General features: G+C 34.9%; 1 protein-coding gene across 1 annotated transcript; it reads left to right on the top strand.

Moving 5' to 3' along the window:
- The first annotated feature begins 2,379 nt into the window (after window positions 1-2,379).
- On the top strand, window positions 2,380-21,499 carry LOC149777903 (uncharacterized). The gene is made up of 2 exons (XM_089938997.1): window positions 2,380-2,630; window positions 17,475-21,499. The coding sequence occupies exon 2, from the start codon at window positions 17,519-17,521 to the stop codon at window positions 19,868-19,870; it is 2,352 nt and encodes a 783-aa protein (XP_089795123.1). The 5' UTR covers window positions 2,380-2,630; window positions 17,475-17,518; the 3' UTR covers window positions 19,871-21,499.
- Window positions 21,500-27,192: the final 5,693 nt, after the last annotated feature.

The raw sequence follows: 27,192 nt of genomic DNA, 5'->3' as shown, positions 1-27,192 counted from the left end.
GAGCTTCACGTAATCAAGCGACGTAAATCACAAACCACGTGCAGTCGAAAAAAGTGAAGCACAAACCTCACATAATCAAAGTAAAGCACAAGATTCAAGCAATCCGACAATGTTAAACAAAAGTCTCATATAATCAAGCAAAATAAAGCACTAGCCTTGCATAATCAAGCAAAAGCAGTGCTATGGGAAAGATTGCAACAGTTACATCACCAAGAGTGATAATCAGCGCCGTTTCCAAATCTAAAGTGAAACAGGTCGTTAGAGTTGGAACTGAATCATCGCTAAATAACGACAATTACAATAATTATTTTTGTGTTATAACGTTAACATTACAATTGCTTAGGAAATATCGTAACTTGAAAGAGGTGGTCGTGTTGCTTCTGCAATTTGCCAAAGCGTAATAACCCTCTGAATAGCGTAACCTCGAATCTGATGCAGTAATAATTCGGATAAAAATAGATATACCAGGTTTTATAAAATATACATCTGCTTCTTCAGTTACACTAAACAGACTTGTCCAGTGCGTTTGACTGACCATCGTAAGTCAATAAAATCCTCTTTCCTGAAATCACATCAGGATATTTAAAAATCGTAATCTGCCCCATGTTGACTAGATTAAAGAGGAGATTGCAGAGAGTTTGAATTTCAAACATACACAGGTGAATTCAAATAATCTCAGACAGATACCACTACTGAAGACATTGCCTACCAAATCAGGTCAAATGTAAAATAAAATTAGAAAGTACACACAAAATCTTGAATTATTGAAGTACCAAGCATCATCATTTACTTTGTCCAATAAACAATGGCTCCGAAACCTGCATGAATTTAATAGCAACTCACTTGTGTTACTCAGCTCAATGAACATTAAACCAGGGTACTCAAACTGTCATGACTTAAATGAATCCCAATAAGGCCTTCACGAATTTCTATAATAAGAGACTTTACTGGTGGTTATCAATACTACAGTCATGAGCTGCGTCAATGCATTCCCGATATGACAGTTTCCAGGATTCTTCTTTTATGGCGACACTTCTGCAGAATTACACAAGCTGGAATCCCACCTACCTCTTTGGAAGGCATTTCTTTTCTTGGTTATGATCAAAATAAATGGTATAACCATTTCCATCAGAATAATTGCTGCTGATCATTTTCGTGACTATCGCCACCAACACAGATTGCGAATGCTTAAACTGCGACTGTGATAAATAACAGATAGGACTCTGACTGGTATAGGGACTACATTTCTGATAAATGTTGGTTGTTATAACTACGAAAACACAAACAACCTATAGTTGATAATTTATATGCATGGTATCACCCTACTATTGTCCGGACCAGTCAGTTATGTGTGATTAACGAACTACATACATCTATCGTAGCTAACAACAGAAGTCGAAAGAAAGCAACAACAAAAATGATATTCTAAAACATCAATTGTTTGTACGAACAAGGCAAATAACACCATACAATTTATCATTACAAACAAATAAGCAAAGCACATGCCAATGAAACAGCATACAAAATCTATTTTGGAACTCTTGTAGTGTACTCCTCTACCGTTTTGTGACCATTGACACAAGAAATACATCCACGTATGTGTCAGATATAGGTTTAACCACTACAGTCAAATCAGCAGTATAATTTATATGCTAGAAAAAAAAACTTTACATTTGAAAATAAGATTACCGAACCAAACTGTATTCTCTTTGTATGTTCGATAATATTAGAAATAGACTAGTCAACTAGATTATCTTTCATACATCACCAGTAGATAAAAGTATGGAATTAAATATTTCGACAAAGACCCTTATTTTCCTAGAACCGCTGCAATATCAAACAGTTTATCTCTGGTGCAGGTAAATATTCCAGACCTTACACCTTTTAAGGCTTAACATCCCGCTCTTTATTCAGTGATTTAATCTATCATTCGTATTTAAATCATGTATCAATTCATTTATTGTTTTTAAATATTGTTTGTGATCCACGCATAAATCCAAAGATTTAGATGTTAAAAGTTATTATTATGATATCAAACACTCTTTAAATGTTATTGGCTTTGTGCAGTAATATCGATAGCAGTGTGCGTTGTTTATGTCATTTATGTGCTTTTTAATCTTCTTTATTGACTTAGTCGTCTACATCTTCTGCATCGTCCCCTTCTTCTTTGTTTCTTCTTTTTGTCCATGTGTTAAGTTGTCTAGAGTGTTCATTATGTATTATTCAACCTATGCATTATAGCTTTAAATAAAGAAAAGAACGAGTATATCTGGCTTGGAAACAGTTTCGTATAGGACCCATTGTTAAAAACAATCCTGTGGTCTAATCACGTGGTATTGATTGCATGTAAATATGCAGTGGAATGTTATTTCAGTCATTACTCTTGTGAAGTTGAAAGATATGTAATGTTATTTTGAAAATGGTGGTACAGCGTGTACGGACCGGATCCACCCATTTGGACATGTTCGACGTGTATTTCGTGATATCACACACACTTCAGCTTTTGTATCAATGCGTTGCTCTTGCAGTTAAGTATGCCACTGTCAATTTATGCGAGCAATATTAAAAAGGCTAGGCTCTACTTGGCTAGGTGGACGATGGGACGTAATACTGCTAAGTGACTATTAAAGGTAAGTCATTGTTACTTCTATTATACATCGTTACACTACCTTTCGACAGGATGTAGGGGATTTACCAAACAAAGATGGATGCCGGCACGAAATACTGGTGAGTCACATTAGCCATGTCATTTGTGTTTCCCAAAAGCTGGTTAAGGCACGTTACAGAGAGTGAATTTTTTTAAACGATATCACATCTTATTTTGCCTTCCACATCCCTCATGAAAGAAAATAATTCAGGCAATTTAAATCAGTGTGCACAACACATTGTATGGAGACATGGGCAAGTGGCTTTAAGCGATTATTCACCTGGACTTCATTAACATTTACCCAAAGAGCCTGTTCCATTTATTTTACCCTGTACTTGAAAACCAGCAGTTTCCTTGTCTCACCATCTGCATAACGCTTATAAACTCTTCACACCATGTTCACTTGAATGAATTAAGTTATGGTTCGTACTTTATTCATCAGAATTAATTCTGCGTTTTGAAATCATTAACGTTAAGTTACGTAACGCAACCAAGCAGAGAAGTAGATAAACTGGGGCCTACCCATACGTATATTAAGATAATCAGAGACCATAATTTTTCATGCAAATCAACTAAATTAAAATGATGATCGCTGTTGTTTTCATTGTTCGATATGTTCGTGTGTTCTTTGGCATGTCACTATTTCACTTAGGGTACCTCCGAGACCCATACATGAACATATCCAAATATCCAATGAACCATTGATTTATTTAAGTCAATGAGGACGATTGTGATGTCGAACATAAAGATAAAAATAACAAACTTTAGTTGGGATTAAATTGCCAAATAAATTAATACATACAGATGTATATTCTCATATCGGGCATTTCATAAAATGATTTGGTTTAGTGCCATATTGCACTATTTAGTACGATACAATTGGAGTAAAGGACCCAAGGACACACATTAGTAATTGATCCAGGTTTATCAGATGTTAGGATTAGAACCCGCGCCCTTTATGTAGTGAGTAAAGCACGCTAAAATATGAGCCACCGTGGCTCCTCAATAAAATAAAACTTACCATTAAATGTACATAAAATGTAAAACAAATTATAGCGTTTTAGTGGATTTGCATGCAATTTAATCGGTAATTAATTATTCAAAATTAGCTATATTTTACCATTTAAAAAAGTTTAGTTTAGCACACTCATTGACTATTCAAATGACAAATATTTGATATACAAGGAAAACTAATCTAGCTTTACCCATGACTACCCAATTTCAATATTTGCTTATATTGATTACAGTTCTATCTTTTTTGCTCGTTGATTGGAATCATACTATGCAATTGATTGTACCATACGTAAGAACATATACTAGGGTAAATATATATTGCATGCTATGTTGATATTATACTCAAACACATCGTGTTATAACTTAAACAGAGAAAATTGAATTCAGGCCATGAATCTGAATAATTTGTTAAATATGTATATAGAAGTGTGTTAAGCAGTCCACAGGACGCGTTCAAATTATCAATAGAATTTCGTAGTTCCCCTGACAAAATAAACTAAAAGGTAATTCAATGCTTTTAGTTAGAATACTTATACAGATACTATAACGTATGCTGTTTGGTGAGCTCACGTTCTGAATTAATAATGACGTCCTTGTTAGTCAGAAGAAATGATTGACTATCATCTGGAAAGGAAAATGTACGGGCACCTTACTTAGAAAGGGGGGGGGGCTCCATTTAGAACTGAAAGGGGCCGTATGTACTATATAGTTTTCTGATCATGTGATATAAAGTAAGACGTATACACCACTTAGAGATATGTTCTCAAAAATATAGGTGCTCAAACATTTAAAACTGTATGAAAGAGATTTTACCTAACCTTATTCGCAGCGGTTCTTCTTTAAATAATATCTCTTGTATATTTAATTTGCACTTAAGTTATTTTTTTTAAAAAAATTTAATTTTGTTATATGTTATTGTAATGTATTATTGTATGTTGATGTAACCTTGTCCAAAATCAAGTTTTTTTTTCTTCTACTTGACCTGAATTATAGAATATTTTATTCTGCAAACAACCAATACATTGCTAAAGTATTCTCTATATGTATGGATTTAATAGCAGGATTATTATTAATAGAAGTAAACATGTTTATTTGGTTCTTGGTCTAGGTTATTGTAATTCCACTAAAATTTAAATTGTGTACCTGACATAGTCCATTCTATATATTATAATTTTACATCCAACTTTCTCAGGATAATTATTTATTTTGTAAACATTAACTACTTTCTAGAAATTTACTTTCAAATAGGCATGTTTTCTATTAAAAACGTTAATTGTGACCGGAGGTCAAGTAGAAGACTATATACCCTTTTCAGTGGAAAGTTTATTAATTCGTGCTATAAGATCTAGCAGAATAAATTGTGTATTAGTGTTGTGTCCAATTAGAACATTTCGCTGAAATTTATTTCTTTAAATTATTTAATTAAGTGAATATGTTCTCTGGAAGTACAGAGTGGTCATAAATGATAATATTGTCAGACATTCACTGGTATTTATAGATGATTCAAACCTGTAATTATAATACTGTGTTTCAACAAACGACTGTTGGTACAACAATATGATACAGGCCGACAACGGCAAATCCAAGCCTCTGTATTGGATTTAATTTGGATTTCCACTAAAATTTATTCAGAACTTTTATTATTAGGACTTGTGTCTGTTATCCTAGTATCATTTTGTGATTTAATTCGCAATACCGTAAGTTTTTATTTTTATTTTTACTTTGTGGTCTAGAGAAATAAATAATTTGTTGAATTTTACCAAGCTTGTTGCTTTCACTCTTTCCTATTATTTATTTTGAGAGCAAAGAATCCTAACAAAGCAAGTAGTTAAAATACTCTTGTTTTCTATTTCCTACTGCCTAATTCTTCCACTCTATACATTTCAACTACCTACTGCCTGAAGTCTTCCAGCCTATACATTTATATTACCTACTGCCTGAAATATTCTAGGTAATACATTTCTACTGCCTGCTGACTGAAATCATCTAGGCTATACATTTCTACTACCTACTGCCTGAAATATTCCAGCCTATACATTGCTACTACCTACTGCCTGAAATATTCCAGCCTATACATTTCTATTACCTACTGCCTGAAATCTTCCAGGCTATACATTTCTACTACCTACTGCCTGCAATCCTCCAGAACATACATTTCTGCTACCTACTGTCTGAAATCTTCCAGGATATATATATATATATATATATATATATATATATATATATATATATATATATATATATATATATATATATATATATATATTAACTTGCCTGAATTCTTTCAGGGTATACATTTTTATTACCTTCAGCCTGAAATCTTATAGGCTAAACAGTTCAACTATCTACTGCCTGAAATCTTCGAGCCTATACATTTCTACTCCCTACCGCCTGAGATCTTCCAGGCTCTAGATTTCTACTACCTACTGCCTGAAATCTTCTAGGCTATACATTTCTACTACCTACTGCATGAAATCTTCCAGACTCTAGATTTCTACTACCTGCTGCCTGAAATCTTCTAGGCTATACATTTCTATTACCTACTGCCTGAAATCTTCCAATCTGTATATTTATACTACCTACTGCCTGCAATCCTCCAGGATATACATTTCTGCTTCCTACTACCTGAAATCTTCCAGGCTATACATTTCTATTACCTACTGCCTGAAATCGTCCAGGGTATACATTTCTACTACCTACTGCCTGAAATCTTCCAGACTACACGCTTTTACTACCTACCGTCTGAATCTCGGTTACATATATATGGGGAGGGTCATGTAGTATTAATAAGATTCATACACTACAGTAATACTTGTCACAGATTTTATTCTGCATATGCTATACTCTGTATTACACCATCTACCTCGATCACCACTGCTTGCTGTTGATAAAGGACATGGTATCTCCACTTTTCAACCTTCATTTCTATATTTGGATAATTCCTCTAGATCGATTACACAAGACAGTTAAACTGCAATTCCCGTTACTATATAGACCAAGGTTCTTTTGAAACTTTTAACAAAGTTTAAAAGGGTAGTCATTCTCATCAGCGAATACTCAAGTATGCATGTATGGCTTCACTTTAGGCGTCATTTGGTCAATGAATGTATTGCCAATTTCAATTCAACAGCGCTTATGTTTAATTTAATGCTACATTTGAACCTTCTCGGAACCAGTCTACCCGAAGAAATATAATAAAATCATTTCTTTAATATTCGTACATGATCGTATATATTTGCGAATCACATGCTTGATCCGTTTGAACAATTGCATTGCTTTTAAATAAAAAAGAGCAGTGGAATCGGACCATAATTGTAGGTCCTCTTATTTACAAATGTCATCATCTATATAGCGTCTTTAACTTAAACTTCTTTTTTACCTTTAAGGGCAGATGCAAATGTATATTCAGAGGGTTATACTAATAATTTAGTAAACATGAATGACGTTGAAGTTCAAAACCATTTTATATACAGAAACCAAATGATCCGAGAAAATGCGTGTTTGAACCCAAAGATAGAATCGGCCCAGGTCAGCTACAATGTTTTGTTATTTTGAATGGAACCTTTTATTTCCTTCTTACTAAATATCCTAATAATCCAAATCATATGCTATATTGAGCATCGTCAGTCTTAATGTGTGTCTTCGCTAGAAAAACAACGATATCCAAATCATATGCTATAGTGAGCATCGTCAGTCTTACTGTGTGTCCTCGATAGAAAAACAAAGATATCCAAATCATATGCTATGTTAAGCATCGTCAGTCTTACTGTGTGTCCTTGCTAGAAAAACAAAGATATCCAAATCATATGCTATATTAAGCATCGTCAGTCTTACTGTGTGTCCTTGCTAGAAAAACAAAGATATCCAAATCATATGCTATATTAAGCATCGTCAGTCTTACTGTGTGTCCTTGCTAGAAAAACAAAGATTAATATTAATGACATTATGTTTACTTTATTGCAAGAGATGTCCAACTCTTGGAAGAAGCATAGTTTGTATTATAAATGCTCTATAAATTTTGTCCATATTGTCATATTTATACAAATATTGTAATTTAAAACCCCTTTAAGATTTTTTTGTTTCTTGTAATTGCCTTGTAACAAGATCTATGGTGAAACACTCAAGTTACACAGTTATGATTTCTTTAATAAGAGGTGTAACATGTTTAATAAAACTCTTTATTATAAAAAGGTTTGTAGAATGCATTAATAAGTTTCGATTTGAAAAATATTGCACAAGTCTTATTGTATGAAACTATTTGAAACGTTTATACCACAGAGTCCATTATTTTTGCACACTTATTAATTATTTCATGTGCAGAAATAATGATAGGGGAAATGTTAATTATTACTTTCTCAGGTGAATAGAAAATCGTTCTCCGTATCGAAACATAGAGTACAGATGGTGTGTGACGAATTAGTGTTTGTAAATTGAGTGGTAAAATAATCTGTTTCATTGTATGTGTTAATAATTTCACGAGTGAGAACATATCATTAAAGCAGGAATTATTTATCTCCTAACATATATTGTGGGAAGAGGAATGTTGAATAAATATTTTTTCTTGTTTATTTATTTCAACATATTTGTCTGCTAACCATATTCAAAAGGATTTGTTGAAACAATTGTCACGTTAAATCGATTAGGATTATGAGAGATGGATTGTTTAGCAACACTCTAGAAAAGCAAGCATTTGACAGTTTGTCTTGAATGTTAACCGCCATCTATATAAGATTATATTGGGATTATGGATACAAGTAGTTGTGTCCTTGGGACGCAACACAGTAGCTGACCTGGGATGACTCTACTGCAGGGGTTAGGCTTGTCAGCAAATACCAATTTTATCTTTGTGTATTTACAGCCATGATCCCTTACAACCTTAAATACACGGGTAGCATTGTGAAATATTCGCGGCAGTTTATTGTACATATGTGTTTATTGCATTGTTATGGGGGTTTCGTATCACTGATGACAAACAAACGTGAATAGTGTTTGTGAAGGTTTTCAAGTAATCCTTTATGATACACCATGCTTAACAGTGGTCTAAATAATATGCTATACAAACAGTATTCATGACGTATACTAACAAGCCGAGTATACCTGTAAATTGGACAACCAGGAAAGGCTCTGAATAAAGGTACGTTTATATAAGTGTTTTAACACCACTTTAGAGAACTCGGCCCAGGTCTGCCATGGCAGAACGACTCAATCTGTTATAAACTGTTGTATTTTGTTACAATTGCTTGCACAATGAAAGGACCATTATAAGGGGACATACAAACTGTATCTGTGTCAGGTGTATCAAGTACCCCAGTATGATTGTATACAGATGGCTGTTGAAACTCAACAAAAGTGCAACATAATGTTGATTTATGTTTCAGAAATAGAGGTAACAGACCAATCATTTAATGTTTCGGTTGAAGGATGGGTACCTGTAATTATCATAGAAAAATTGCGGAAGGAAAAATTCCTGCTGCCAAATATCTTAAAAAAAAATTTCGCTTTGACTTTTAGGAGAAAGGAGAAAGAAACACAATTATATACTGCATATTAGTTGAAAAAAATATCGAGCCTATAACGAGTTCTGGATAGGAAGAATATACTTGTCTCTATTGGTCAATAGTGAAGTCCTTGTACCATACCCGGAGTCGATACAGTTTAAACTCTATACGTGTACAATGTCATCTAATAACAGCCCTTCATCCTACCAGTGTCCTATATAAGAGTTTATAATTAGTTTCATAGCAACTGTCCTTGATGATAGGACTGACCTGACTAACTTCATTGTTGCGTATTCTCAGTTTAGCTTTTCATTGTGTCCTGTATTTTATCATTTGCTGGCTTTGGTGAATCCTTTCCGAATAGCTGATGGCCGCTTAATGTTTTGGCACACTGTGTTCATACCATCCTACGGAGAATTATGAATTGAGATGAGTTCTAATCTGTATTTATTAGTCATTGATGGCGTGCTATTTCTGGTTGAATCCTGAGACTTGGTAATAGGGCTATATCTATATTACTAAGACCTTACAACCGAAAAGTCCACTGTAATCTGCCTTGTATGCTTAACTAACATGTGCTAATAGGTTCTCTTTACGACCACATACATTCTTCCAGGGTGTATATATCCTAATCTACTCTAAATGGTTTCTGGTCCATGTATTTTGAGGTAGTAATAAATAATTATCCAAACCTAATTTTGTAGACATATCGTACTCGGTGCAAGTAAAACGGCTAAGTGCGTTAAGGTCAAAGGACAAAATAACTTAAACTGAAAGAAGAAAATGGTTGATGCAAATTAATTTGGTCTATATCGCAGGCTTGAAGTAAACTATATGAGTATGATTGCACTTGAATTAACAAAGACCCCGATCATGTTGGTTTCACAAAGATCAATGTCACGGCAACGGAAAGGAAAATAATAGATTTTACCACGAAAGTTTCTGTTCTTAATTTAGAGGGCTGTACAACAGGGTATAATGTGCCACTCACTGCAATCTTATTTTACATATAATTATTTTGTATACCCGAAAACAGTTTTTAAAAAAATGTACGGAACGTTACATGCAATAGAGTATTTTATGTATTTAGCATATAAATCTGCACCAACAATGGATGGTGTGTTATTATACCGTGTACCTTCATATATCAAAATGGTCAATAACAGCCAGATAGTTACAGAATCTTATGGACTGTAGCCTACTTTCAAATAATATATATAATGTATGAATAGCGTCTGGTTCCAGTAATCCATCCAAATTTAATATCTTAAAAGTTGATAGATAAACATGATTCATGTGATTAGTGGTTAGATAGCAAGACAATATATTTCTTCTTCTTCAAACCGAATGCATATTTTATGAATATTGTCTTAATTTAGACCAAAACACATGCATCCAAAGGTGTATTCATTGCTATAGTCATGATCGAATTGCACACAAATTTGGTACAGCGAATAATTTGTTTGCAGAAAACAAAATGCTTTGTGATTTAAAATCAATTGATTGTTTTGAATCATATTTAGGGAATATAGTCTAGATTGCCACTATAGTTCGGACATGAAGTTACTTTATCAAAACGTGGAAGATTCATTTTGCTAATAAATCTTTCTTCAGTTTCTTGTTCAACTGACTTTGGAAGTACTTGTTCGGGATGTTCGGTGAACGTTTCTGGATAGTGCAATTAAATGATGTCTGTCAAAACATCTGTAAAGTTCGTTCTGAAGTGCCCCCTTAGTCATGCATGTCACAAGTATTCACTCTCTTGTGCACACACACACATACACACACACACACACACACACACACGCGCGCGCGCGCGCGCACCGTGGTAGGCATTAAACAATAAACATTTACATTTTGGCACATAAAAGCAAATAATGAATCGGTCTAAACTATGTGAAAATGAAATAACAAAATCGAGAAAAATGTCTGAATAAAAGATTTGTTAATTTAGACATTGCAGCCGGTATATATTGTTTCCAGTAAGCTCATCACACATACAAATACCTTCACACAATCTGTAACTCTCCGTAAAGTTGCTTCTGAAACGACTTTGAGAATCAACGTGACAAATATAAACCGAATGTGAGTTGCGAGATATATTTAAATCGGAAAACTAAATTTTGAATTTAACATTGCGCAGACTTTATAAGCCTGAACTCGCCATGTGTTGTATACGTTAAAATTGAAGTCTGAAACAGTAAGAAATACAAATTTATCGATTCATACAATAATTCAGATGTATACGTGTTTACACACATAAAATCAAACTTAAAAAATAATTCAAATCCACGCAGTAGCCCAAAACAAACTCGACTTTTCTCAGTCAGATGGCTACTCAGGCTTGAACTGGAACTTAGATCTAATGTAGACACATACACAATTGCACAACTGCATACACATTCGATAAGCAGAGCAAATTGATTGCAGAGTAAGTAATGACAGCTGACTCATCCGATGATAACGGTACATCGTCACAACGAGGCAGTTTTATTCTAATAAAAATAACGTTTTTCAACGCAACATGCTCTCAACCAGTCAATGATTCGTACATGCATATCAATCTTTAATTAAGCAAAGATCACAATATATTCTTCCACAAGTACGTTTTACAGCATGGGATGGAGTTGTTTATAAACAATAAGTTTTGATTCTCAGGGTCTCGTTGAGCAGACACACACACCGCTAACATTGCGAGATTGTAATTTGTTATCTAAGGTTAAGATACAACATATAGTTTGATATATTCGTAATCGCAAACACATAGATCCATCTACCAATCCATCCATGCAGCCATCCATATCTGCTTGCCTGCCTGCCTGCCTACCTATACCTATCTACCTACCTACCTACCTACATACATACATACATACATACATACATACATACATACATACATGCTCAACGGGTTGTCATATTTGATTGTTTTTCTGTTAACTATAGGAAGGATATAATAATTTACCTAATATAAAATCCATTAAATATCATACACATGAAACTCATTTGGGGCCAAGACAATATGATGACCAGAATGTACCAGTGCAGTCAAATTGGTAACCACTAGAACTGAATATTGGCAGTATGAATCTAAAACGACTGCATTTGTCAAATATCATTTTTATTAAATTATTTACTTTTGTACGTGATTGATGCCTAATTGGATAACTTCGTCCAATGTGTTCGTATGTGATACTAAATGAGATAGTTTCGTTCATTTTCTATGTAAGTGATGAATAATAAGATAACTTTGTTCATTTTATACGTACGTGATGCTTGATAAGATTCATTCATTTTATACGTACGTGACACTTGATAAGATTCATTCATTTTATACGTACGTGACGCTTGATAAGATTCATTCATTTTATACGTACGCGATGCCTACCAAGATAGCTTTCTTTATTTTCATATGTACGTGATGCAGTAATCAAATAGCTTTGTTCAGTTTGTAAATAAGCAATGCCTAATCAGATAACTTCGTTCAGTTTGTAAATAAGCAATGCCTAATCAGGTAGCTTCGTTCAGTTTGTAAATAAGCAATGCCTAATTAGATAGCTTCGGTCAGTTTGTAAATAAGCAATGCCTAATCAGATAGCTTCATTCAATTTGTAAATAAGCAATGCCTAATCAAGTAGTTTCGTTCATTTTGTACGTATGCAGTGCCTAATAAGATAGCTTCGTTCATTTTGTACGTATGCAATGCCTAGTAAAATAGCTTCATTCATTTTGTACGTATGCCTAATAAGAGATCCTCGTTCGGCAACTGCTAAGATATTACTCTTGCTACCTTCATATGGCACGTTGTATATTTTGACATATGACACTGATGTGGGAAGTTCGTCAGCTCTAGCGTTTACAAATATTTCATACTTATTCTACATTACTTTTCGTCCATTAACTCTTCATCAGTCTAGGTAATTTAGTCGCTTTTCATTATGTATATTCCAATTTCGGATGCGGGAGGTCGTGGGTTCGATCCCAGGCCGAGCCATACCAAAAACATAAAAATGTACTAGCAGCCGCATCGCTTGGCGCTCAGCATTAAGAGGTTAGTGTTAGGACTGGTCAGCCTGGTGTCAGGATAATGTGACTGGGTGGGACATCATGCTACATGTCTGCGGCATGATGCCCGAGTGCTAGACATCACTATAAACTGTCACATTGCAGACATCGTAGCGACATAACTGACACATTGTTAAAGCTACGTTAAAAATCCAAATATATTATCATATTCCAATTTCAATAGCAATGTTCATTTGCGCCAGTGTTCTGGCTACTCTTCCACTTTGGTATAAATATGTTTATTCAAATTTTATGATACCACGTAATTACTATATTTATCTTCACGATATAACAGTGTTTTGTTTCGAATGGTTCATGATCGATTGTTTCCTATTTCAAATAAATGAAACGATGGAACATGCCAGAAAGTATATCTAACTTTTTTTTAGGAATAAACAAACGCTGAAGGTAATAAGACCTTATAATGAAAGAGCTTTAAAAATTAAGTTCTGAATATTGTATGTCTTGTTTTGGTACTACTGGTTTATTATGTGCATTTCTTATTAAATATGTGATTAAAACAGTTAGAAATGAAAACCATCTTATTGATTCGAACATGATGCATGAGCAACACAACCATGCTCTGCACGCTTCCTTTCGGCATGAACGATCTTAATCCATATTTCATCAAAAGAGCGTAAACTATTTTAAAAGGAAACCGTATCGGCTCTCGGAGTCATAAATTATATAAACGATTATTTGCATTGTTTGCTTTTTATTTGAAGTCTCTCTATCGGAGTGAATTAGCAGATCTGACAAAAAGAGCACCATTGAATTCTTCCTCATATCACTTTGTCTTCGTTTTTATTCTCTATCGCTATTGATCATACTCTTACTAAATATTTATCAGACATTGGAAAATAATTTTTTTTCTACTTCCTCGTTATTAATATTAGGGTATAATCTCAGCTAAAAGGAAGGACTAGATTTATTTAGCGTTTTATATCTGACGATGCTGCCCATATTCAATTGTATGTCCCATTAATTTAAAGATACCGTCACCAAGAACAGCAAAATACATTTGCATGTCTAATGTTATGTTTTGTATTCTTAGAATCTCTCATCATGTTCATATTCTTTTGTCAGAACTTCCTCACTCTTTTAAACGTAATTGATTAATTAGTTGTTTTTTTTTAGCATTGTCTAATACTGTCGAAACAAACGGTGTAAAAGATATTCTGTGTTCTACCTCTGCACCTAAAACACCAATCACATGATATACTATATTCATTGAAATATGTTTTAGTACATTCATCTGTCAGACAGTTTATTTCTTGTGGAAAGGAATTTTTTAACCTGTTGGCTCATAATAATCTAACAATGAATTAATTCTATATACTAAGCACATTCTTTGTTATTCAACAGTACCAACACAAGAATTAATAACTGTAATTCGGTCTGTAAGCAGAAAACACTGGAACAGGTGTAAACTCTCCAAATTGTTCTTCTAGCCCATTATCAAGCTAATATTTTTTTATTCAGATATTTTCAGTCATGATGTCGCTGAAGTTTGAAATTGTCTCAAATTCGGTAGTATTGTTCCATATGAATACCATTTTATTATATGTAAATGCATGGTCATATTATTTAAATATATCGTATATTACATTCATATTATATTAATATATCGTAGACAGCATTTTTTGTAATCTGGAAATAAGCATGAAATATGTATCTTATTGCAAACGCTTGGTACATATTTGTATATCAAATGTAATGCATTAAAAATCCACAAGTATATCTTGCAATCCACACCGCTTAATTAAGATGTTTCAGTATAACTAGCATGTCACACTGTGATCGGTATTTTCTAATAGAGAATTCAATGTCAATTTTAAAATGCGTTTATGAAATATGCTTAATAGCTTACATGGGAAACAATCATGCTCAGTATAATATATTATTATATCGTTAAATTTAATTTGCTAGTAGGGTTAAAGCAAGTTTAGCATTTTAATGCATTATGCTACAATGCAAGACAAAAGCTACGTCTTATACTTGTTACAATTTAATTTTCTTGTCTTACAGCTGAAGTTTATGATTCCAATTAAGACATTAGTATGTTAGACAATGTCCAGCTATACTTCGAATATGGAATAACTTTTATTGTACAAATGCATAGAACTTATATTTATTGTATCCATACTAACCTGTAATTATGTGTTGATCTTTCTGATTTGTTTCCTCAATCGTAGCAGCAACTAATCTCTGTTCCATTATACAATCGTTTTCATATCTAGTATTTTGCATGTATTTTTATCTCCAATTCCTCCAACAGCTTTTTCTCTAGTGCGTTTTTAACATTATACAAATACATGTAATTTTGTTCCTTCAACTCACATATCCTATGGCTATAATTTTACCTTTTATTTCAGATGTTTTATTTTGATTACAAGCAAAAGCAAGTTTCAAAATCTTTATATAACACCACACTGAAAAAGCAACCTATGGTATGCATATTCCTCCATTCCTGTGATCTTAACTTTATGAACGATTTAAATGATATATGGTAAATATGTTATTTAGGTAAAATAAGTTTATTATTAGTGCATCTTTGTTTTGAATGAAATGTATATTTATGTTGTGTCTATGTAATTTATATTATCCTCCTTGCTGTATAATCAATATAATTGTGTGTGCATTCATGTTTCAGTGCAGCTATATTCAGATGTGCTGGTTTACTACATGTTGCTTCCATAATAACTGTATCATTCAAGACGTTTTAACGCTCTCTACTAATGCTGTCTGTGCATTGACACTATATTTGTTTCAGCGATATAAAGTTCACTGCTGATTCCCAACTGTACAACAATTAATACTATCTTATCTATTTCACAGTTATATACCTTTTGTCATTCATTGTTATGATATTCAACTTGTTTTCAGGATTACCTATTTCATCTCTTTTGTCCTATAGTAAAACATAGTTTTCTCAAACTATGGGAATATAAGTCTTCATGTTTGTAAACAACCAAATCATCTGGTTATACTGATTTCTTTTTCAAAATTTAATCGTGAAATAGGAAGGTAGACCTTTGCAAATATTTTGTAATGTTGTAAATTCCAACTGTTTCATCATTTGTAATGTACGCTTTCCATATGTATTAGTTGTCAAATAACCCAATAGACTGACGAATGTGTTCGATAATTTTTGCTATGGCTGTGTCATCGGTGTTATTACGTCAGTCTAGTAAAACATCCCATTTGCTAGTGTCATTTTGAGACAAATGCTTCCAAATTTTTATCTTTAGAGCTCTCTGAAACCATCATGTATACTATGAATCTCATTAATTTGCTTTTACTTTTACAGACGAAGAGAATCTTTGAGAAAGCTTAACTGACAAAATGTATTTGTGGAAATCGTTGTAAATTTCATATGCTTATCAACAATGATTGGCTTCCACTGGTCATTTGATGTGAATCGAATGGACCATTCTGTTGTGAAATATTATCCGCTCACGTTTGTGTAGCATGTCAGCAGACTGTTGAGTTATACATTTATTTTCAACTAAGTATATTTACCTTTCGTTTGGTCCTGTTCAATTTATTCCTAAATTACACTGACATTAAGGTAAGCAACTATCAGGTTTTGTACCAAAGGTGCCTTACATACTGTTCTTTGTCATTGTTTAAAGAGGTGGAATAAATAAGATGAAACATTTGACTCTTTTACAGGCCATTTCCCTGCAAGAGATGCCATATATGCCTACAATGTGCAATGGTTGTTTACCCCTTTTGAACTTAAAGATGGCTGCATATTTATGGCAAACTTTCGCAATAAATATAGCTGATTCCAGACATTGGTAATTCATATAAAGTCACAATGTGTCTTTCTAAATCAGAGTTTGTTGTCCATAAAGACTTTATGTTTTCGTGGAATCAATGTAAACCGAAGTTGCAAAGTTTGCAAAGTTCTAGTTGCGCTGTTCATTTTGCTGTATATACATGTTTATATTTATATCTATCCAACATTTTTATCCAATCCAAATGTAGGCAAATGTACATTAATTCTTGACACTAACTCAGTTCAACTGGTGCAATATATATATATATATATATATATATATATATATATATATATATATATATATATATATATATATATATATATATATATATATATATTCTCTTAAATCGTCTGTGTCCATTATAAAAAATAATTTAGTTTAGTGCCATTATTTATCCTGTGGAAAAAATATTTGATATTTATTTATTCTCTCTACTCAGAAATATAGGAATAGTTTATTTTTCAGGCAATATGATGCATCTCAAGCTTTAGAAGAAAGAGTGATTAAATATGGATGGAAAAGAGATTGAGGACGACAAGGAGAAAAGTCTGAAGTTGAGCAAGTTCCTCTCAGCAAATGGTCTTTCTTCTCTCCAGTTAGCTGTCAATAGACAGGCGATTGCATATGAGCTTGATATTTATAATGCCTTTTCCATAAATGAAAACCTCTATGTCATCCAAAGCGGGAGTTCTGGAGATGGAGTGGCATTGTTTTATGGCTATGGAAGAGTGAATGAATCGAGTGATTTAGACCTTGTCGTGATCTATAAAGATGTACCAGTATCGGAAATCGACACCAATGATAATGACTGGGTAATAAAAGTTTCCGATCCAAAATGTATAGGTTATGCAAGACTTTGGGTCAAACGACGCGAGGCCGTTGGTAACATATGTGAATATGTTGATGGAAAATATTATCTTTCCAGCCATCTCATGGTTGAAGGGAATAGACAGAAAGCGCAAGGGACATTAAAAAAGGTTGATGACCACGGGCCTGCATTAGATGTCGATCTTCCGCCAAGTGAGGTGGCAGAAATTTTTAAGCAACACCAAAGCATTCCAGCGGTAAGAATAGCTGATCCTTCCTTCACTACAAAGAGCTCTACGGGAGTAGACAAAACTGATCAGGTTTACTGTGTAGAAAGTAGAACATGGCCTGCTGAAGCAGACGAATGGAGATCAAGACAAAGACTATTTGATTGGCCTAAGGGCGATTTGGTCGAGCAGATAGTTCAAACAGGGTGTATATTTGCACCCGTTGGGAGCAAAGAGTCCAGTAATGAAATTAAACGTTTGCAATGGAGAATATCATTTAACAAAGCTGAAGCTCTGCTGACAAGATCATTTAATCAAACACAAATGTGTTGCTACGTATTACTGAAAATGTTAAATGTAGAAATTCTGAAACTTGTTTCAAACAAATGTACGACGTCCTACATCATGAAGATCACAATATTCTGGGTCTCAGAATCCATGATGCAAGAAGACTGGCAACCACAAACATTGATGTCTTGCTTCTTGAAATGTATCTCAAAACTTCGAGATTGGATTATGAAACGGGAAATGCCCAACTACTTTATTGTAGGCAGAAATATGTTTGTACCATCTGAATTGACCGATAAGGTAGTTCATGATACCGTACGTGAATTAGACAAAGTTGCCAAGGATCCCTTTGGGGTACTTGATCGCTTAGAGATGATGAAAGGTTTTCTGGATGCACCCTCGGATGACATTGAATCCATGTTTATGGATATAGTAAAATGGCTTAGAGTGAGATTAGATATGGCTGAGCACTATTTCTTCATAGGCAACCAGATTTTATACAAAGCATATGATTACAAGAATGTACCACAAAGCATTCATTTATGTGAAGATGTATTAGCAAGATTGTCGAAACTTGGTGGATACACTAAGCCCATGTGTGACCTTGTAAAAAACTGCTTGGCTGTGCTTCATTACGCTAATGCCATAAAGCCAGAGAATGCAGATATTGCATGCATCGAAAAAGACGTGGCAATGGAATACTTTGAGGCAAGTGATAACGCAGACTGCACCCATGCTCCCTTGAGAATGGCCACCTGTTTTCTGATGGAGAAACGTTACAGGGATGCTCTTCCTTTAATAAAAAAAGCGAACGATTTTTATACTGAGCTCTCTAAGATATCATCCATGCCATATCAAAAGAAAGTTGGGGTTATTTTGGACAAGGCCATGGGAGACACATTGGTTCCACTAAAGGAAGGAAAAAGGTTGGAGGAGCTAAAGTTAATCCATGAAATAGCAGAAATTGACGTTGAACTTCAAGATCAAGAACAGACTATGCTTCACCTACATTCTACATCTAAGTCAATTTTCCAGGTGTACTCAATCGCATGGAAATATATATGTTTTGATGTTATTTTCACGTCAGCGGAAATATCAGTACTTCCAAAACCGGTGCAGTTGGAAGCCGCAATGAAAGAGGGTGAATTAAAATATGTCCCGATGCTCTACTCAGAATGTAAACGGTTAACATTTGAGGGAACTTTCATTTTGACTCTACATCCAGGAATGTATGCATGTTATCTAAGCTTCTTGTGCAACCTTAATATGGAAAGTTCTCAAGACGTATGTTTGACATGTCTGTATGATATGAATAGAGCAATCATGGAAGGTCCAGAATCACACAAATCAGTAGGATTCAACATATTGGCCTACTGTTACTTGCAGCTGCATATGCACGGCCATGCCGCCCAGTGCCTAATCAAATCATTACGATTAAAACCAGATTACTCGAATGTTGCATACCGCCACCTTCAGAAAATACTTAGGATCTTGTTGACGATCGATGTTAGTAAAAGTGATATGACTGACAAGATATGACTATCATGTGCTGGATGATACCATCATATACCAACGCAAAAAAAAGTACTAACATTCATCTTTACAACCTGAACAGAAAGATTGTTTCAGATTTACAATGGATTACTATTTGGACAAAGTATCGCTCATTTGTAAGGTTAACAATAGTATAACCTGTTATAATAAGCATCGTTGTTTTGGCAGCAACTGCATTAAGAGAACTTAATGTTCCTCAGTGTTTATATTATTTAGAAACGGGACTGTGCTGGTAATTTGTAAGAATCTATACTGTAAATTCTTTCAGCAATTGTTTCACATGCTCATATAATTCTATTTAAATGTTTGAAAAATTGTTCATATAAATGTTAGATTGATAGCATAATTGTCATATGGGTCATGTGCATTTTCGGACATTTTATTGGAGAGGTAATAGCATGTCTGATTCTGATGTTTGCAATGGTCAATGTTATTTATCATGAATGGTTTTGTGATTATTTGTGGCATATTCCAAATATGTAAATGTATTACTTGCATAATAACGCTTTTAATGGGAGTCATAAAGGTGGCCTTGATAATATCTAATATGTTCTTTTATTGGTATAATCATTGTGGCTGTGCCAAATAGGAATGGTTGCATGCTAGTGTAGTTCCTAAGAAAATCAATGATACGTTTTGTTTCTCTCTTTTTTTACTGGCGATGTGTTGACTAGTGAATATTGTCACTTAGTGCAGTGATACTTTATACAGAGGAACCCACTAACAAGTGTGTAACATAACAGGGGGCCACAACCAGAAAAATGCGTTATGTAATCGCTTGAAATCGTTCTGTAATGTGGTGTCATTAGCAAAGAACAAACAATTACGTTTTAAAAATTCAAGTTCTATAATGTATACAATATTCAAATCATTTAACGTAATCATTGACTACCACTTTATACAATAGACACCATTAAAATGAAGCGCTTTGCAATGAGGTATAATCGGACTATTTAACATAAAATGACACGAATAAGCTGGATATAATTTGAGTGTATCTTGATGCAGAGCTCCCACTTGCTTCAGGAAAGATACTTATAAATGATGAAAATCCGAAAGTAGTGTCTCAGTGCTTAAAAATCATAACAGATATTTACAAGTTCGTTGCGTCGAACAGAAAAGTTTGTCTCATACAGGAAGCATATTATTCTAGAACCAGAACACCGATGCTGGTGAAATGTAAACCTCAATAAAAAAAACTGTAAATAGGAAATTGTTGAACACCTGCCTCAGATGCATGATCATGAATGCAAATGCGTTATGTAATTATATGTACACGTAAAATTACATCTTCACTATTTATGTTTTGTTTTCATCAAGAAATATAAATTATAAATTTGTAAAGCATATTTACAGAATATGGCTAAATAATATTGCTAATCAAATGGTCTAACTAAATTTTAATTTGAAACTTATATTTTCAAATTAGTACTGTGTTATTTACTGTGATATATCAATGTGATACTTTTCAGATATGAAACACGTTTAAAACACTTCAGTATGTCAGACATGATGTCATCATATTGTGGAATGGAAAAACGCTGAAAGAATCAAATGTATTTTACAGTATTTCCACTCCGTGACTTGGTAAAATAAAATCAGTAGGCCTCCTGTAAAATCTTACATTTGTTCTTATTTTAAACAAAACCTTTGAAACGCAGGATGTTTTCCTTAATTTTCTCGATGAAAGTGCACTTATTTTCTTGTTATAGCGAGTTTTTTTTTTCTCCTGATGCATAGATATGTACAAATGAATAATAAAATATACAGTTATGTGAGCAGGTATGTTCTATCACTATTTGCCTATAACCTGTGCCATATCACTGTATAAAATAAAAATGTGAAAATTCAGGCTCAACTCTAACTTCAAATCATTGTGTCTGATTTGTCAATGATGTTATGTCCCCTTATCGGACATTACAGTGTATGTTGTGTCGAGGAATTCATACTACTTGATCTGATATCATAGTGTCCGATTTGAAATTGGTTTTATATCTCTCGATCGGTAACTATAGTGTCTGATTGATTTCTGAGTTGTGTCTGATTTGTCAATGTATTTTTACCTGATCTGTCGCTAGAGTTTCTGACTTTGCAATGATGTTAAGATGCCAAATGTTATTACAGTTTTATTAATACTCCAATCAATATCATCGATACTCGGTGCTTCATCAATATCAGTTATAAAATCAACAACATCTTCTTCACTTATCGATTTTGCACTTTCGTTAAAATCTTTTAACAAGCTGTAGCATCGCTGATCGTCCACTGATGGTGCTATCAAATATAATTTATCCCACTTCATCCACTTCATTATTAAATTAAGTAACAATTGTGTCTTACCCGACCCAGATGGACCTATAATAATCATTCGAACAGAATTTGGTAGCACTGAGTTATGTTTAATTGGCTCTCGTCGCTTTGACGCAGAAAAGTCAGTAATCTCCATTTGAAATGTCTTTGACATTTTTATGTATCATAAAAATAATATGAATTTATATTGTGTGGCATGCCGAGCACGTACCCCAACTGCGGATAAGACAACAATTACAACAAAAAATAATCGACAAGCGCTTACAGGCAAGTGTGAACGATGTGGCACAAAAAAGTTTAAATTTATTAAAAAAAAGGGAGGTGATATCGCAGCCAATTTAGCCAAGTTACCAGGAACACCGTGGGCTAAATACCCAGGAGAAAAACATCTTCCAGGATATAAGTACTGTGGTCCTGGAACCCGACTTGATATCAGAATTGATGCTCAGGATCAGCCAAATCCAGGTAAGTATCCGATAAATGCTATTGATAAGGCGTGTCATGCTCATGATGTAGCTTACCGAAGTAAGGATTTGCAACAGCGCCATCTCGCGGACGTGAAATTAATTCATGCGTTAAATGCCATCACTGATAAATCTTTCAAAGAAAAGTTAACATCCTGGTTGATAAAATCCGCAATGAAAGGTAAATTAGTGCTAGGTACTGGTATATAATGGAGTCGATTTATTATTCCCCAAAGGGATATTGGAGAGGTAGCGCAGCAATTAGTAAACTCGCTGAAGCAGCAAAAGTTACAAAAGTTGCTGCTAAAAATTGGTTATCCGGACAGGCAATATGGCAAATTTATCTGCCGCGTCCTAAACAAATTCACTTTGCACATTTCGATGTTAGTGTGTCAAATGAGCTTCATCAGGCTGATATATTATTTCTGCCACATGATACTATCCGAAGACGTACATACAAGTACGCGTTAACTGTAGTTGATGTTGCAAGTAGATACAAAGATGCTGAACCGTTAACGACTAAAACAGCATCTGAGGTTACTTCTGCGTTTAAACGAATTTATCAACGTGGTCTGCGATGGCCAAATCTATTACAAGTTGATCCTGGCAAAGAATTTCAGGGTGCAGTATCATCACTGATGAACAACATAACGTTACCATCAGACGAGGACATACTGAAATTCATCACGATCAGGCAATTGTTGAGCGATTTAATCGAACACTTGCTGAGCGGTTATTTGGAAATCAGTACGCGAAAGACTTCATTCAGGATACGAGATCTCGTGAATGGGTTGCAAGATTACCAAGCGTGATAGCTGCGCTAAATAATGAGATTACTCGAACAACCAACATGAAACCTGCCATCGCGATCACAAAAAAAAACATATACCACAACGACGGAATTTTTCAGCACAGCCGATACTGGGTGATGTTACAGTTAGATATTTATACGAACCGGATGAACTTGAAGGTGGTAAACGAAGAGCAACTGATCCCATTTGGAGTGTTACCACACACAAGATATCTAACATAAGAAGATCTACTGGTAGTCCAGCAATCTACAGGTTGGATTCAACTGCTCCTCAACGCGGATTCACACGTGAGCAATTACAAGTAATTCCCGAGGACACACAATTACCACCGCGATCACTTACCTAGCGCTAGCACCCCGACGTCGATTGCACTCAAGACAGGTCAACATGATATTATCACGTGTATGACCGCGATTGTTATCTTTTCTGTCTACGGTGAATTGTCTTGAATGTTTATCCGAATACTGCCATAGCATTATACAATTACAGCTCACGCAGTGATTATTCTGCTGTTGTTTCAGCGCAACAACGAAGTCAACAGCAAGGTCGAAATCGCGATTATTTTTCTCTGTTTGTAATCGGCGATTTTTCTTTTTATTACTTCACCATCGGTGATGCTGTTGTTTTTATCAGCTATTGAATCTTCCAATACAATCCTTCGCAGTTGAGATATTCTTCTGACTCTGGACACCGCTAGGTAGACTAAGTTTGACCATTCGATTCGATCATCAACGATCCAGACAGTTGTATCACTGATAGTTAGTCCTTGAGATGAATGAATTGTCATTGCGTATCCTAGCGTCCACGGAGATTTATTCATTTTTAGTGCATCTTTGGCAGCATTAATATCAACTAACATAATATCATTCAATACTAAATTCTGTTTCCGGGACTCTGTCCCAGGAATATCAACATCTATATTTTGTAACCGCGTATCAGCTGGTCTATAACATAACGGTACTGGCAGCATTGGAAACTTTTCTTGTTGTAATTGAAATAACTGCTGTTGAAGTGTGTCTCTGACTATCTTTCTACTTGCTACTATCAAATCGTCTGGTTTCCACGAGCTCCAAAAGTCGCTCATTGAAGTTTCAGGAATCATCTCGCGCATAATTTCACATTGAATTTATTCGGTTGTAATCTGATTAATGTTTTAAATTCTTTCAATGTTGCATCAAGTGCTCTATGATCATCAGACACTTCTTCGTAATAATCAACAAAATCTTTTAACCAATCATGTGGAGATGCGCCGACAAACGGAGGTGGTTGACCGTGATCGCCGCACATAATCACTGCAGTATTTTTCGTTAGCAGCCAATCAAGAAATGTTTTTAATGATTCCAAGGGCACCGTACATATCTCATCCCAAATTATTTTCTCGGGAATATATTTTGTTCCCATTCGATCTGACGTCCACACACCGCCGCTGTATTTGAAAAAGCTGTGATAAGTACAAGAATTGACTCCTCGCTGTTTCATCTCCCTGGCAAGCCTGTGTGTAGGTGTTAGCACAATCATATCCGATTTTCCAAATAATTCAATCGCTCGAGTTGTCTTACCAGACCCACCCGGCCAATTCAAATAAACAGTTTTGTGTCTAGTGATTGGATCATGCACAGATGACAACATTGACTTTGTCAATGTCGTCGACATTTCTGATAATTTATAATAATCATCCTTAATTGCAACATCAGCGGATTGACAATATTCACGTAACATCTCCGCTTTTATTCTCCACGAACTCCATGATTCATCGCAAAAGTCTTCGACTTTCCTTGTGAAACGAGCCAGTGATTCTGAATATTTTTTACTGATATAAAATGAATCCGTTGCAACTCTAACTGCGGTGTCAGGAAATCGATTTATCATTGATAGCAAATTTATAGAAACATAAGCCAGCATTGAAGATCTTAAATGTGTGTATTGAGGCGATTCTCCGTCGACATAGCTTACAATTGTGCCCAACCTTTTCCCGTCGGACAAGAGCGCATCCTCCCGATTACAAAATATATTTCTCGCAACAGCGTCAGCAATTATAAAATCCAATTCAGCATCATCGATAATCAGTCGCGAGTGATGTAGTTTGTGTTCATATGCAGCACCTTGAGTAAATTTACCGATTATTCTTCGTCCGAGATCTTTTGCTATTTTTTCACTATTGCTAAGTTTGATCTTGAGAACTTTAGGAGCCTCACCGACAATGAAATCCATCGGGGTATTTGGACTCTCTCGTGCATACTCGCTAATAACTTCATCGAGACTGATACGCTCCGGTGTTGGCAATCAAACTGAGGTCTGTGGTTGATATGATATGATTGCTTCACTGACAGTCAACGATACCAGTATTCGGCTGTCAAGCATATATCGCAATAACACTATTGGTACCCAGCGCTTTTCACTGAAGTGTCTGCCAAACCAAACAAAACAACACGGATGAAGTCTCGCGGCGAATTCAAACGAAGTCACACGAGCAAATCCTGTCAGGTCAAAGTCGGGTAAAGGACCGTTTATAGCACTCGTGTCATCGAGTTTGTGGGATGTCCAAATCGCTTAAAGTATTCGTGACACTCGCCCATCCCGAGAAAGCTTCCTGGGTAGCAAGCAATCATATCCACGAAAATCATATCCCGGTAGTCATACCGGGTATTCCACAACCCGCCATGTCCATACTCGACACAACTTAATTGTATATCCGAAAGAAACTGACTTCGGGTTGGTCTCCACGAATTTCTTTCTCTTGCGGCGTGAGCGGCAACACTTGGAACTGTAAAACAATTAACCAATAACTGCTCAATGTTTTCTTCGATTTTCACATATTTCTCTGCGAGTTTTTGCATTTGTTGTTGCAACGACTCCGTCCGGTATAATTCACCGTTGGGTTTTACAAATTGATCATATTCGCCATCTTCGGAACTCCTAAATAACCACACTGACACAGGGTCGGTTTTACTCAGCGTGTAAATAACATCAAATATGTTTTCCGAGCAAAAATTTTACAACACGATCTCGTGGAAATATTGTAACTGCATCAGTCCATGCATGAGTTATGATCAATAATTTCAATCGGTGATCCTGACTTTTTATAATGCTTCGAATTATATAACATTTCCCCGGTTAGTGTTTGTACTGTTATTGAAAATTTTAATTTACTTGATAGCACAGCAACATCATTTATTGATGCCCCAGTATCCTTGACTTGCTCAGCCCATGCTGCTATTTTTTCACGTCGCAGGTCGGTTAAACCGTTTCCTCGTTTTGCGTTTTTAAAATGTTCCATTACTCGCTCGGCTACACAATTTAACGCCAACGACGAAGTCATTAATGACGAAGTCATTTTCATCGGGGTGAGTTTATCAGTTTTTGGGGTTTTTTTTACCAGATAGAATCCATAAACGACTGCGGTTACAGGATACGCTCGAGCGTAATATGGTTTATCAATCCCGGTCAGCATTCCTGGTTTGGAATCTCTACTTAACAGAATGGTCTTTCCGTTAGCAAGAACAGGGTCGAGTTTGTCACGGATAATCCACGTATCGGAATCTGTTTGCACAATAAATTTTATTCTGAAAAAATATTTCTTACCGCGTTGATGTTTATCAAGGGGAAGATAATCAATAATTGTTTTTGCTCGGGCATCAGTCATTGTAGCATCGATGACTTCGTCAACATCGATGCTGTCAAGAATTTGTTCGACATCCAACCATTAAGAATTATGAAGCAT

This window comes from Sinohyriopsis cumingii, chromosome 17 (genome assembly GCF_028554795.1).
Source record: "Sinohyriopsis cumingii isolate HCF-2022 chromosome 17, ASM2855479v2, whole genome shotgun sequence".
Lineage (NCBI taxonomy): Eukaryota > Metazoa > Mollusca > Bivalvia > Unionida > Unionidae > Sinohyriopsis > Sinohyriopsis cumingii.
This window is presented reverse-complemented; position numbering and strand designations above follow the sequence as displayed.

What these genes read in the sequence shown, in the direction of transcription:
- LOC149777903 (XM_089938997.1), top strand. Translation starts at nt 17,519, where the DNA reads ATGGATGGAAAAGAGATTGAGGACGACAAGGAGAAAAGTCTGAAGTTG.